Source organism: Mytilus californianus, unplaced genomic scaffold, assembly GCF_021869535.1.
Source record: "Mytilus californianus isolate M0D057914Y unplaced genomic scaffold, xbMytCali1.0.p SCAF_13, whole genome shotgun sequence".
Classification (NCBI taxonomy): domain Eukaryota; kingdom Metazoa; phylum Mollusca; class Bivalvia; order Mytilida; family Mytilidae; genus Mytilus; species Mytilus californianus.
In genome coordinates, this window is record NW_026262615.1 from 22,593,732 (window position 1) to 22,610,051 (window position 16,320).

Here is a 16,320-nt window from a genome sequence, read left to right on the forward strand (position 1 = left end):
GGTATTTTTTATAACATATTGAAATCTATGTATAGTAATGACAAAGTGTGTGTCAAAGTAGAAGACAAAATAACTGATTTTTTTAGATATAATGTTGGTGTACGACAAGGTGATGTCTTGAGTCCCACATTGTTTAAACTATTTATTAATGATTTGCCAGATATATTGTCAAACAATTATGATAATGTCAATTTAGATAATGAAAAGATACCATGTCTACTATACGCTGATGATCTTGTATTAATATCTGACTCAAAAGAAGGGCTTCAGAAGAGACTTGATACTTTGTGCACATTCTGCAAAGATTGGTGTATGGAAATAAATGTGAAGAAAACAAAGATTATTATATTCAATAGGAGTGGTAGCATATATATATATATATATATAGACTCCTTAATGAAGATTTCAAGATAGGAAATAATTCTATCGAATGTGTTAAACAATACAAATATCTTGGCATAGTCATCCAAAATACTGGAAACTTTAATGAAGCCAGGAAACAATTATTTCAAAAAGGTCAAAAGGCCAGTTTTAAACTGTATAAAGATTTGAAATCATCAAATCCTCCTATTAAAACTCTTTTGCATTTATTTGATCATTGTATACAGCCAATTGTAACGTATGGTTGTGAAAATTGGGGTGTTATTAACATTACTCCTAAAAGGAAAAAATTATCCCTTTATGACATATTTAAAGATTGGAAGTTTGAGTAGCTAAATTTTAAATTTTGCAAGTATATTATTGGTGTTACAAAGATGTGCACAAACCTAGCAGTCCTGTCTGAACTGGGTAGATATCCTCTTTATATAAATTTGTTAACACATATGTTTATGTATTGGCATAGACTAGAGAATTCCCCATCTGATTTGTTGAAAAGTGCTTATGCTGAGTTAAAAATGATTGAGAGTAAAGCTCAAACTATCTCCAATAACTCATGGCTCTCTAATATCATTTTCCACAGCGAAAAATTGGGTATTGACCTAAATATATGTAAAAATTTAGGTAAAAATAAATTTAAAAATTTACTGAAAAAACAGCTAAAATTAAATTTTCAAAATGATTGGGAGAAAATGCGAGATTTTTATTTACAGAATCAAGGCAAATTGGACACTTATTTTTCATTCAAGAGGTCATTTGACTATGAAAATTATTTAGATTTAAAGCACCCCCAAAAACATTTGTTAACAAAATACAGACTCAGCAATCACTGTTTAAGAATAGAAACTGGCAGACATGAACGTTTTATCAATGTATGTGGTAAATATGAAATATTACCTCGACATGAGAGGATATGTTTATATTGTAATTCAAATTCTATTGAAAATGAAATGCACTTTCTTCTGGAATGCCCTCTTTACAATAACCTCAGAAGAGATATGACTGATTATATAAAAAAATACCCCAGTTTAGTTAATTTAAACAGAAATGATCTTTTTACATGGATCATGAGTAATGAAGATAGCAGTTTTTTTATCTATTTTATGTACATACCTTGATAAAGGCCTGCAACTTAGAAAATCAGAAAATTAGTTAAATACTCTAATAGATAGCAAAATTATCTCCCCTTGACCACTGACCCTTTCCTCATGCATTTGAACTATTATTTTATGTTTCTTTAATGACTGTAATGTTCATGGCATGTTGTTATTAATGTTATGCTCTTAATGGGCCCTTTAATTTGGAAATAATAAATATTGTAAATTGTAAAAATATTAATGAAAACACCCGTAAATCGCGATCTCATTAACGACAAAAAAATCAAAACAACAAAAAGCGTGTAATGGCGTGTAAACCGTAGAAAAAGCGTGTATTACACGCGAATATCATGTGAGTTGGCAACTATGCTGAATATTAACCCTTTTTAATACATAGTACATAAACTACATGTATCATATATGATTCACTGTGTCGCCACACCCAGTCTTTCTCTTTTTGGAGTTCATGCAGTTCCATGTTTTCACTCTGTTTGTATAAACCAAGTTGAATAACATGATTAGAACCTCAATAAACTATTATTCCCTCTTATTTATACATCAATAAAACAGTAACCAAAGAACACAAATTATCTAAAGACAGCTATAGAAGTTTATACAGATATGATTTTTATGCCCCACCTACAATAGTAGAGGGGCATTATGTTTTCCAATCTGTGCATCCGTTTGTTCGTTTGTCCGTCCCTGTTCGTCCATGCGTCCCACTTCAGGTTAAAGTTTTTGGTCAAAGTAGTTTTTGATGAAGTTGAAGTCAAATCAACTTGAAACTTAGTACACATGTTCCCTATGATATGATCTTTCTAATTTTAATGCCAAATTAGAGTTTTGACCACAATTTCACGGTCCACTGAACATAGAAAATGATAGTCAAGTGGGGCATCTGTGTACTATGGACACATTCTTGTTATCAGTTATTTTGTTTCTTGATTTTTATGCCCCAGCCGCAAGGTGAAAGAGGCATTAAGTGTTATCCTTGACCGTCCGTCCATCCGTCCTTCTGCCGCTCCATTTTCATTTGAAAGGCAAGCTTGAGGGGGGGCATTCGGGTACTCAGACACATAATCTTCTTTTATTTTTTTTAAATGCTAGACTTTATGAGCTAGTTCAAAATGACATTTTCTAATGATAAACATGATAAAAAGAAAAAAAAAAAAGATACCGAACACCAAGGAAAATTCAAAACGCAAAGACCCTTATCAAATGGCAAATTCAAAAGCTCAAACACATCAAATGAAAGGAAAACAACTGTCATATTCCTGACTTGGTACAGGTGTAATACCACCAAATCATAGTACGTCACATCCGGTTGCATACGAAAATAGGTCGAAAAAAAATATTCCCTTGAATTTGACAGTTGTAGGTAATTGATCCTACATTTCATTGCAGTAAAACATATCTGAGTCATAAACATATATCTTGGGTATTTCAAAGCACCATTATTTCTTTATTTGGGGTTTCTATAGAATATTTTGGAAACTTGAGGTTACATGGTTACTAAAGCTTGTACACAGGTTAAAAAAGGGGGAAAATTTGATTGGTTAACTTCCAGTGATGGTTATTTTCTTATATGCAATGAAATGTTATGTGAATTTTTTTCTATAGTACTGGACAGGATAAAACTTTACTCATGCCAAGTATTTCTTTATTTGAAACAAAGATAAACTCTGCACAATTTTTTGAAAAGTGCAAATTTAACAAAGACTAATAGGGGAAAATCAATGGTGGTATTACACCTACAGGCATTTTCTTATGTAGAAAATGGTGGATAAAATCTGGTTTTATTGTGGCAGTTTTCAGATGTTATGATAGTGTTTTCAGAAAATTGTAATGACTTGTAATAAAAAAAATTCAAAAGGCCAAACAATTTAAGAAAAGCGTTAATGGCCCATAGACAATGAATTCAGCATCACTGCTTTAAAAAATATCACAAAGTAAATATATACTTGTACTGATTTATGCAAATAATATAAATATATAATGTAAAAAAAATATGTTTTGTCTTTGTGTTAATTTTTATATGACACTATTAACAGAAATTAAAACAGAAGTAAAGTAATATAATATGATTTAAAATAAAAACTTTTTTTTTGTTCGCATAATTTGTATGCAGTATTTACCAAAGTAATTATGACATCTAAATGGTTGTGAAAGTGACATGTCTACCATGTAGGTAAGAAGGATAATAAAAAAAACTTAAAAGGCCAGACGCCGAAATTTCTTCAAAATAGTTTAATTAATACAAAAATGTAAAATGTTTTTCCTATTGGAATTTCTAAACAAGAAATCATTATAATTAATCTCACATATCTGTCCATTTTTCAACAATTGTAAAAATAAATGCATGTTAATGTACAGTATTCAAACTGGGTTTATAAAATAATGAAATAATTTAATCTATCCTTATCTGTATTTTCAGATGGCAATCATCACATATATGTCTCTATGGCTGGTTTCCACTTACTACGCTCTCAAATGGAAAATATTCCTACCGTGTCTTGTCTTTCATTCTTGACTCAGTCCTATCCCTTTACCAATGGTCACTTGAGACTGGCCCTCCAAGATACAGATGATCTTGTCACACCATTGTATATGATCGATAGCATGATTAGAACTGCATTCTGGATAAAGTACAAGACAACTGTTCCAAGTGGAAATTTCAGTGTGATATTTGAGATGTTCTTCCCATCAAATAATTTGGGAGGTTTACGAATTGATGATATTGTTTTACAGCCAGGGGAATGTATGGAAGGTAAGATGTTAGCAAAAGAGGATATAAAGTTTAGATTTCATGAAATATTTTTTTACTCTGCAGCAATGTACTTGTTCAGGGAGCTAATCAGTGTTTTATTGTAGTCTGTTCAATTGATTCCGAACTTTTCATAACTCAGGAATATTTAGAGGTTGGACATACATTTGTTTTTTGAGATAAATACTACATTTTTGCAAAGTATAAAAAAGCTGTATTATTTGTTTTAAAACTGGCATGCAGCCTGAAATAAAATAGTTATATTTCTGTAATTGCAGGTTGTGGTGATGGATATTTTAACTGTTCAGTGGATAACCTGTGTATACCTCAGGAGTATGTTTGTGATAGACAGTGGGCATGCTCTGATGGACAGGATGAACAAAACTGTGGTAAGATATTTTTACTGCTCCTTAGATAACCTGTGTATACCTCAGGAGTATGTTTGTGATAGACAGTGGGCATACTCTGATGGACAGGATGAACAAAACTGTGGTAAGATATTTTTACTGCTCTGTAGATAACCTGTGTATACCTCAGGAGTATGTTTGTGATAGTCAGTGGACATGCTCTGATGAGCAGGATAAACAAAACTGTGGTAAGATATTTTTACTGCTCCTTAGATAACCTTTGTATACCTTAGGAGTATGTTTGTGATAGACAGTTTGCATGCTCTGATGGGCAGGATGAACAAAACTGTGGTAAGTCAGGAGTGTGTGTGTGATAGACAGTGGGCATGCTCTGATGGGCAGGATGAACAAAACTGTGGTAAGTCAGGAGTATGTGTGTGATAGACAGTGGTCATGCTCTGATAGGCAGGATGAACAAAACTGGTAAGTCAGGAGTATGTGTGTGATAGACAGTGGGCATGCTCTGATGGGCAGGATGAACAAAACTGTGGTAAGTCAGGAGTATGTGTGTGATAGACAGTGGGCATGCTCTGATGGGCAGGATGAACAAAACTGTGGTAAAATATTTTTACTGCTCCGTAGATAACCTTTGTATACCTCAGGAGTATGTTTGTGATAGACAGTGGACATGCTCTGATGAGCAGGATGAACAAAACTGTGGTAAGATATTTTTACTGCTCCGTAGATAACCTGTGTATACCTCAGGAGTATGTTTGTGATAGACAGTGGGCATGCTCTGATGGGCAGGATGAACAAAATGTGGTAAGATATTTTTACTGCTCCGTGGATAACCTTTGTATATCTCAGGAGTATGTTTGTGATAGACAGTGGACATGCTCTGATAGGCAGGATGAACAAAACTGTGGTAAGATATTTTTACTGCTCCGTAGATAACCTGTGTATACCTCAGGAGTATGTTTGGGATAGACAGTGGACATGCTCTGATGAGCAGGATGAACAAAACTGTGTAAAGATATTTTTACTGCTCCGTAGATAACCTGTGTATACCTCAGGAGTATGTTTGTGATAGACAGTGGACATGCTCTGATGGGCAGGATGAATAAAACTGTGGTAAGATATTTTTACTGCTCCTTAGATAACCTTTGTATACCTCAGGAGTATGTATGTGATAGACAGTGGGCATGCTCTGATGGGCAGGATGAATAAAACTGTGGTAAGATATTTTTACTGCTCCTTAGATAACCTTTGTATACCTCAGGAGTATGTTTGTGATAGACAGTGGGCATGCTCTGATGGGCAGGATGAACAAAACTGTGGTAAGTCAGGAGGATGTGTGTGATAGACAGTGGGCATGCTCTGATGGGCAGGATGAACAAAACTGGTAAGTCAGGAGTATGTTTGTGATAGACAGTGGGCATGCTCTGATGGGCAGGATGAACAAAACTGTGGTAAGATAACACATTTGTAAGGGATATTTTAGTGGGGATAGATAAGCTTTGTATCCCTCAGGAGTATGTATGTTATAGACAGTGGGCATGCTCTGATAGGCAGGATGAACAAAACTGGTAAGATATTTTAACTACTCCATAGATAACCTTTGTATACCTCAGGAGTATGTATGTGATAGACAGTGGGCATGCTCTGATGGACAGGATGAACAAAACTGTGGTAAGTCAGGAGTATGTGTGTGATAGACAGTGGGCATGCTCTGATGGGCAGGATGAACAAAACTGTGGTAAGATAACACATTTGTAAGGAATATTTTACCAGGGAATGACAATTGGTTGTGAGATATAGGGGGTAAAAAAGGGTGTGTGTGAATTAAGGGTTAAAAAAAGTGGAAAGTGGGTGAAAATTACAAAAAAGCGGGATTTGGGAAATGAGCGTCCCTTATTTTAAGCTAGTGCCAATAAAAAGAAAAAAAAAGTTATTTTTATCGGTTTATTTATCAAGCCATATAGACAAAATATAAAGTCACTCAATTTTCAACATTTTTTTTATTTCTTTATTCAGATTTGTAAGATAAATACTTTGCACTGACATTTCTTTATAAAACTTGATTAACTGTTAAATTAAACTATAATGTTGTTTCTTATGAACATTTTTATGAACTTTTTTTTTACTTTGAGTTTAATGATTAATCATGACCTTACTTTTTTTATATCACAAATTAGTATATATAATTAGTAATATTTGATGAATATGTTACAAAAATCATAACACATTACAATATTTCTAATAATTATAGAAACTTTCATGATTTAAAAAAAAGAATTTATTTATTATTTTTTTTTAAATTGCTGATTTTATGAAATACGTTTGGAAAACATAACACTCTTTTGTCTAAATAGTTTATGACCAACAGGTGCTTTGATTTTTATACGTCTGCATAAAAAATTTTGGGGTCGTATATTGCTATCACATCATTGTCGTCATCGTCGGCCGAAGACATTTGGTTTCCGACAATAACTTTAGTTTTGGATCTCTATGAAATTTAATCAAAAGGTTCAATACCACAAAAGGAAGGTTGGGATTGTTTTGGGCCCAAAACAAACATTTTTCTAGTTTCAGGACAATAGCTTGTGTATAAGTATTTTGATTGCTCTGAAATTGTACCACAAGGTTTAATACCACAAGTAGAAGGTTGGGTTTCATTTTGGGGGTAATTGCCCAAACCGTTCAGGAATTAGGGGCCAAAAAGGGTCTAAAACAAGCATTTTTCTAGTTTTCAGACAATAACTTGTGTTTAAGTGTATTGATGTCTCTTAAATTGTACCATATTTTACAAAAATAACATTTCTTCTAATGTAATTTTTTTAGAAGGGGAGGGGAGGGGGGGTAAAAAATTATTTTTTTTTGAGAGGAGGGCAATTTTTTTTCCTCAAGATTTAAGATATTAAAAAGAAAATTTCTTCAAATATTTTTTTTTCAAAAAGGGGGTTGGGGGTCATAAAAAAAATCTCCAAAGACAAATTGGGGGTCACATTTTCAAGAAAGATTAAAATCCTTGATTCCAATTGAAACAATTAACGAGCAATCAACACCAAACTAATTTTATTCAAAACAACAAGTTCAATGGACTCCCATGCTGTCAACACATGGCCATTGTTGACAAAAAACAATAAGAAAAGTATAATAATTTTATTAACATTTTTTATTTTAATATGAAACAAACAAATATAATCAAAATGCCTTTCAACTTTCTCAACAATCTGAAAATAGAAATGAAACATGTTATGGAGTGAATTACAAAAACGTGTGGACATTTATGACTTTAAGGTCAGTAGAATGCATACTACGTTTTCATCATGGTGCGCTTTATATTCAGGTGCGTTTTATGTAAGGAAAAAAACACTTCTTCCCCCAAAAAAGGGCCGTGCGCCTTATTTAGGGGTGCGTTTTATTTTCCGGAAAATACGGTATATAATCTGAAAACAGATTTACTAAATATTGCGCAACAGCACAGTGTATTGCACAAAAGCAAGAAATCTTCAATTAGATATAAATTCAAATCATATAACCAATTTCAAGTTTTATGACTACATTTATTCTGTGACAGAAACCTGTAATGTGTTTTATATTTAATTACAATCTAAATTCAGACCTGTATCAAGCTTGAATATTGTGTCTATTTTTGCCCCAACTGTTCTGCAGTCATATCCAGCTGCGCTCGGTGAAGCAGTTTATTCTATTATGGTAACTTAAAATCATTTGATTTTTTTTTTTCAGACTACAGTATAAGTTGTAATTTTGATGAAGAACATTTATGTGAATACCACAGTGGTTCATGGAGAAATGGATCCAGTGCTATTGATCATGAGTTATACTTTGAGGATCATACTGTTCACAATTCTTCTCATAAAGGTAATGAATAATTTCTAAATATGAAAATAAGGAGATGTAGTATAATGATTGCCAATGATATTGTAGTATGATTGCCAATGAGACTACTCTCCACTGCCATTGTAATAAAAACAAATTGATACTGAAAAACACCAAAAAGAAAAAAAAATGAAAATACGTAGTTATGGGAAAATGACTACAAATAATCACATTATTAGAAAAGTTTGCTAATACATATCACAATTTCATCAACCACAGTTTCTGGTAAAATTGGCTTAATTGTGCAGAAATATGTTCAATTTTTCTTGTCAGGATTCTGAGACAAAAAAAAACATACTTGATTGAAATGCAGTATAACAACAATAACAAACGTTGTTAGGCATGATGTTTTATTTTATTTTAGGATCCTTTATGTACACTGGTGATTTGGATGGATTATATGAAGACAAAGAAATGACTTCTCCCTACCTCCAAACCAATACACCAATGTGTGTAGAATTTTTCTATATTGTTATCCGACCACATGAATATTCATCAGCAATTTTGACTGTTCATCAGAACACTTCTAACATGAACAATGAAGTGTTTTCATTGGTTGAATATCGGACAGATGTTAACCTTCAGTGGCAGAGAGGTGAATTCCCAGTAGCTGCCGGTGTGTTTAGTTTGAGGTTTACTGCTGGAGGTCATAGGTCAGTGGTAGCTATTGACGATGTTCTTTTGTATAATGGAAGTTGTGCAGGTTAGTAATACTTCGTATTAATCTTAGGATACATTAAGAGACCCCCCCCCCCCCCTTATACAGGCATCCACCCTAAGCCACGCAGCACCCGATGACATATGTAGATATCATAAGATGCAATGTAAAGGAGCATATATCAATGCCAGGACACAGCATTACTTCTTCTTTGCCTCCCTGCCAACACTTGATGTATCTTAAACTTATACATCAAGGTTGGATACACCACACCGGTAACCGGCATGGATACAGTGGCCAAGCAGAACATAAAGTAATGGTGAAATAATATATAAATGTAAACAAAGACAGGTTTGGGAAAAACTAACCACAGTTTATTAAGCATAGTTAAAATTTCAAATAAGGCAAGATATATACAATACATGTACAAATGTATATGCATGATAAACAAAATTTTAAAACATGAATAACTGAAACTGTAAGTCAAACTGTGGTTCTCCACAGTAATATAAAATCACAGCGGACAAAATTCTAAAACTACAATAATGCACATAGAGTCAAAACGCACAAAACTAGAAAATAAGGGAGTGGTGGGTGGGAAAAGAAATACGATTATGCTTGATCCATTTGACATACAACTTGCTTGCTGCTTGCAAATTTTTTGAATGTTGCGAGATGCTGGGATGCATACTGTGCAAGATAGATTTGATTGAATTTATTGGATTAGGTTAAACCGGGAAATTTGAAAAATCAAAGCTGATTGGTAGATAAATATATCCCAGACAAAGCAAGATTCAAATAGGACAATCCAATTGGCTGTTGTCCGTAACCATCCAAAACAATCGTGAAAAGGAGGTGCAGGGTTTTATAAAAAATAGCAATCAAATAATAAGAAACTAAAGAATGTACAAATGCTTCTACAATACATGTATCTATATTAATACTGGATTTTCAAAAAATACTTCCATTTTATATCAACATGAATCTAAGGAGAAGGTACATGTTTGGGCAGAATTGGACTAAAAACTAAATATACAGTCAAACCTGTTATAAAGTTCACTTGTATTTATATATTAAGGCATCTTAGATTTATTTGTATGATGAAGCTCCAAGCATGCTTGGAGGATGCTCGTAGATTTTTAAGTAGGCTCTTCTCAGCAATTTATGTAACAATCATTATCAGTGCTCCAGCTAGAAATTGAAAGGGGCAGGGTGCCAGTGGAGGGTAGGACACTTTTTTTAGGTTAGGAAAAGGCACTGCTCATTTCTTGTTGCCTATGTTTCTGTGTGTATCTTATACGACTGTCTGCTTGTTGCTCACAAGTTGAGATGGTCGGCTTTTCTGTGAAGGTATAGTTGTATTTTGATGACTTAATATCTAGATATATTCTAAAGTCATAAAAGTCTCCATTTATACACTCTTCCGCTGTGACTTGAAGATCAAAAATGCCGACCCAAGCCAAAAACACACGCTGACACATTCATCAAATTTAAATTCAATTATGATGTTGACAACAAGGTACATTGTCTTAATTACCTAGTTATTAATACCTTTGAAGTCTTATCTACTGTAATTGATTATAATGACATGATTAACCTCAGGGCAATCACCAGGTGTCATAAATGTAATTTAACTTTCTGATAAAAAATCGATGACACAAGAGGCAATTTTTATAGTACATTGCCAAAACGGCACAAGGGGGTTTCTGCAAAAGGTGTCAGGGCAGAAAGGTGCGGCTGAGGGCACCAAGGGCGCGGCGCCCTTCTATTTTGGGCTAACGAGACCACTGATTATGATGTTCCATTAAGAACAGCTGGATGCCTAAGTGAAAACCTGACATGTCAGGTCAATCTCTTCTTTTCCGCTGGAGTAATACCTCTGCATTTTGAACCTCAATTAAGATTATAAATCTCTTATAAGGTCAGTTATCTCTTGTCCCAATATTGACCTTTATATACAGGTTTGACTATATCACAACTCGTTCTGAACTTGCATGAAATATTTGCCACTGGACATTAAGCGACCAAAAATCAATCAATCCTTGAGTCAAATAATACCAAATTTTTAAATTTTAACTTGCTGTCATTTTATTGTAGTTTAATAGCAAATAGATAAATATAAAGATAGTTTGAAATGAATTTTGTATCCTCCATATTTGGCCCCAGATGATATCTTCTCCTTTCTAAGTACATGTAGTACAGTATATTTTAATCAAGTCATTTCTGGTTTTGTTCTGCACATATTTGTAGAGCCAGGTGAACATTTTTATCATGGAATCGAGTCGTAGCAATCCTACATTACGTTGGCGGTGGCATCAACATTTAGGTTCAGTCTGTGGTTTAAGTTTTTTATGACCTATCCAGCACAAATTTTTAAAATATTTTTTTCATTTTTCCTTTGTTTACTGATAGATTTTTGGACTTTGCTTTTTTGACAGTTTAAAGTTTTCTGTCATCAATAATTTTTGTCAACCCTACATGAAATTTTACGTTAATTGTACAGAAGCATTTTTATGATCAAAAGAAGATATGCAGAGCAAAATAATGAAAATATTTCTTTTTTTGGCGTATTTTAATGATAAAATTTTTTAGAATTTTTTCAGTTAATGTTTACAGTTTGCTGTTAAAGTTCATCAGACATCAATTACATTGTCAAATCTTCATAGAGATAATTTCTGAAGCAAAATGTTTAAAATTTGGGGTTTTTTTTTTCCTTTTACGTTGTTTTACTGTTAGATGGATTTATTTTTTTGCATTTAACATTTACTGACAGTCAGGGATAGATTTTTTTCACATGATAAATTTGTAAACCTTTATGGATTGTTATGAAACTTGGACAGAAGCTAACCTTGAAGATCAAGAAAAAAGTCTGATTTTTTTTTAATTCTTTGTTTTTCTGATAAAAAGACCATAGTTTTACAGTCACACTTTTAAACTGTCAGACAGCAGCAATGGCAGGAGAAAGACCAGCTTCCCCAAAACCCTTAAAGAAATTTTGATAATTATATATTTGTTTTTTTAATCTGGTCTAAGTGTCTACATTTTTTTTAAATTTTACCATGGTTATTGATGAGTTGCATTATTTCATTTATAGAAAAAATTACATGCCAATCAGATTTGCTTTGATCAATTTGTTTTTAAATTTACGAGATTTTTATGAATGGTTGTGTAGTTGTATGTAAACTTTTTTTATTCAACTTCTAATTTATAGAGATTGAGTACTGGTTTGCTTGAAAGTTTATTAAACAAAATCTTGTTTATGCTTTGACATAGAAGAAAGAAATAATTTTCATTGTTTTAAATGCAGAATCCGAAAATGGACCAACTGAATCAGAAGATGGACCAACAACAGAATTTGGAACAACAGCTTCAATGCCCAAATCACCATTTAATGGTAGGTGACATACAATTGTAATTTATATTCTCATTCTTTCTTCAACAGAACATAAAGTATTTGATCTTTAAACCACAAGGCTAGTACATAAAAGCAGAAACACCATATCATCATGGGATCAGCTTGCCAGGTGTGCAGCTAACTGTATTAAGTTTATTAAACACCATAAAGAGTGCCATGTTGAAATATCTACGAAGACAAAATTAAAACATTAAAGTCATATGAAACAAGTGACTGGTGAAAAATAATGTTAATCCAATTCTTAAACCAATGCATGCATATATTATAAACTTAGTTTTCTGTTTAAGATTTTATCATTTTTTACGCATCCATATCGTATAATCGTCAGAAAAATATTTAAATCATTGTTGATGTGAAAATATGGCAGCTAATTAATTGTTGTGTTTCAAAGCCGAAGTTTAACGATTGTCACCTTTGTAAACAATCAACAAAAAAGCATGGATATTGTGGTAAGCACATGTTTAACATGTAAAATAAAATATATTTTATTTTGATGACGGAGCGATGTTAACGTTTGTTGACTCTCTCTGCCATGATGGTTTTCCCCTTTGCACATGCGTATTGTGATCACCAGATTTTTACAAGAAAGGTCACGCTGAGGTCAGTGCATAAGGAAAACATGTTGGGGAATTATTGTCTGGGAAGCCAATAATTAAAAAAATTTGGACAAATTTTCTTCAGAAAAAAGTATATGTACATAAGTTTTATAATAAAAACTAGCCATTTAGTTATAAATAACAAATACATCTTTTTTTTTTTTTTTATTTGAAGTTTCATATGACTTTAAGTATTCAAATAAATGAATATAAAAAATGTATTCTCCATGATACAAATAATTTTAAAAATTCCGATGTGAGAGTAGGTTAGCTGAACTGAAATCATGATCATAAAGTGTACTTATAGATTAACAAAGAAATCTATTAATTCCCACTATTGAAATTTGTGCAACATAAATTGCAACTTTTAACTCAGAATTAAACATAAGTTAAAGGTCCAATATTGACTAATGGTAAATGTTTATAAAAATAAATAAACAAATACATTTGGATGTACACATGATAGAAGTAACATAAGCATGTGTATTAGATAACAGGATAAATACATAAAAGTGGGTCTCATTGAAGTCTAAGCGTGATTGGGTGATTTTTTGTAAGCGTGACACATGAAAGTCAAATTATTTTGCATGAAAACAGGAAACGAAGTCGAGCGGGACACGTTGAATTACAAGCGCTATTATTTCAATGATAAACGGGATACGAGATTCTGACAAAACAATAAGCGGGATCCAGGATCAGACCCCCCCAATGAGACCACCATAAAAACCTTTTGTTGACATAAAAATCAAGCAATCAAACTTAGTGAAATACAAAAATATACTTTTAATGCAATAATTTATTGCCTGATTTTTTTGCCTTAGACAGTGTTAAAATGGGTCAAACATTAAATATAGGCATGCGTGCAGGATTTGTGAAAACCATAAAATCAAATGTCAATGATAATATACTTTTTTCAGAAACTTCTGCATGCATCTAGATATAATTGTTGAACAATTGCCAAAAGAGGCAAGATAAACTATTGTAACTTCAGGAAATGTTGCCAACAAATAATGCCATCAAATTTTAAATGCATGTATTAATTTATGTGAAACCTATCCTGTTGCAATTTTCACAACAATAGAAAATTTGCAAACATTTCTGAATTTACAGTAAAACCTTAAACTTTCTTATATCTTTCAGATGGATGTCTCAACCATAACACATACACATGTTCTAGTGGATTTACAGTAAAACCTTATACTGACTTATATCTTTCAGATGGATGTCTCAACCATAACACATACATATGTTCTAGTGAATTTAAAGTAAAACTTTATACTGACTTATATCTTTCAGATGAATGTCTCAACCATAACACATACATATGTTCTAATGAATTTAAAGTAAAACTTTATACTGACTTATATCTTTCAGATGAATGTCTCAACCATAACACATACATATGTTCTAGTGAATTTACAGTAAAACTTTATACTGACATATCTTTCAGATAGATGTCTTAACCATAACACATACATATGTTCTAGTGAATTTACAATAAAACCTTAAACTTTCTTATATCTTTCAGATGGATGTCTCAACCATAACACATACCTATGTTCTAGTGGATTTACAGTAAAACTTTATACTGACTTATATCTTTCAGATAGATGTCTTAACCATAACACATACATATGTTCTAGTGAATTTACAATAAAACCTTAAACTTTCTTATATCTTTCAGATGAATGTCTCAACCATAACACATACATATGTTCTAGTGAATTTACAGTAAAACCTTACACTGACTTGTATCTGTCAGATGGATATCTGAACCATAACACTTACATATATGTTCTAGTGAATTTACAGTAAAACCTTATACTGACTTATATCTTTCAGATGGATATCTTAACCAAAACACTATCATATGTTCTAGTGAATTTACAGTAAAACTTAAACTGACTTATATCTTTCAGATGGATGTCTCAACCATAACACATACATATGTTCTAGTGAATTTGGAATGAACTTTACATCATACCCAAATGTTTTTGGTCAGAAGGATCACAACGAAGCATTAAATCAATGGTACACCTGGGCAACATCCCCGTCAGATTCCTGTAGTATGTTGTTCTCGCACACAATGTGTGCTTTATTATTTCCAACCTGTCAGAACGGTACCACTCAAAAGATATGTCGACAAAGTTGTCTAGGTATGTCAATTAAAATAAAACAAGAGTTCCAATGTCCCCTGCGTTGCACATATTTTATATTTCCAAGGGGCATAACTCTTTTAAAAAAAGTTGATCACCCATCATTATAGAATTTGTCAGATATATTGCTGATATTAACCTATAGTATAAGTTTTATAAAAATCTGGCAAGAATTGTACCTGTGAGAGCACTAACAAGACCAGACAGACAGACAGACGGACGGTCACAAGGACGGACACATGGACAGACACACGGATGGAAGCCTGGTATTTCCATGTCCCCCGCAAAGCTTTAAGAGGGGGACAATTAACAAATGTAACAACCAATATCCTCCATGTGTTAACCAGCAAACTTACACATGAGGATCTGGATGGGGATACAGAATAGAGAATAATGAGCAAAAAGTGCAGAATAGATAGTTAAAAATAAAGAATAGAGTAAAATAGCAAAAATATTAAAGAAAAGAGAATAATGGGCAAAATAGATAAATATTAATAGAGAAAAATAATCTAAAAAATTTAAGAATAAAGAAAATGAAGGAGCTCTAATCTAGACCCTCATACAAGGATTGTATATTTATATACTTTTTTAAATTTTGATTTTAACAAATATTTTGGCCTTGGGCATCACTGAAGAGTCATTAATTGTGGAATCCGGTGCAGTTTAATGCAATTTCAACCACTGGGTCAATATCTCTGCTCATGAAATGTAAATCCTCTAAGAATTATCACTGCAATCCAGTAGCTCAGTAATTGGGTAAAACCTGAAAATACAGATATTGCCGATTCGAAATTTAACTGAAGAGACAATAAAATACCAAAAACAATTAAAATGAATTACTTACAATACAGACGTGTTTACTCTTGTATGCAAATTTGTCTGCCATTACATAAAACCATGCAAGTCCCTACAAATTATTGCATCACAATTCAAAACATTTCTCAACACATGCAGTATTGGTGTTTTTATGCCACCACCATAGGTGATGAGGGCATTAAGTGTTACC

At 32.6% G+C, this 16,320-nt stretch overlaps 1 protein-coding gene and 1 long non-coding RNA gene across 4 annotated transcripts in view; one reads left to right on the forward strand and one right to left on the reverse strand.

Moving 5' to 3' along the window:
- The window catches only part of LOC127723375 (MAM and LDL-receptor class A domain-containing protein 2-like), a 210,865-nt gene that overhangs the window by 71,706 nt on the left and 122,839 nt on the right, over positions 1-16,320 (forward strand). For all 3 annotated transcript variants that reach the window (XR_007992046.1, XR_007992047.1, XM_052229951.1), the window contains exons 26-31: positions 3,910-4,242; positions 4,518-4,628; positions 8,337-8,471; positions 8,854-9,192; positions 12,455-12,541; positions 15,078-15,314. Coding sequence is in view for 1 of the 3 variants with exons in the window: in XM_052229951.1 (XP_052085911.1) it covers positions 3,910-4,242; positions 4,518-4,628; positions 8,337-8,471; positions 8,854-9,192; positions 12,455-12,541; positions 15,078-15,314 (1,242 nt within the window). In the remaining 2 variants the exon portion in view is untranslated. The remainder of the gene's footprint in view (positions 1-3,909; positions 4,243-4,517; positions 4,629-8,336; positions 8,472-8,853; positions 9,193-12,454; positions 12,542-15,077; positions 15,315-16,320) is intronic.
- Positions 4,516-5,844, reverse strand: LOC127723391 (uncharacterized). The gene is made up of 3 exons (XR_007992059.1): positions 5,758-5,844; positions 5,234-5,551; positions 4,516-4,555 (listed from the first exon to the last, which is right to left on the reverse strand). It is a non-coding gene; the product is annotated as an uncharacterized LOC127723391 (long non-coding RNA).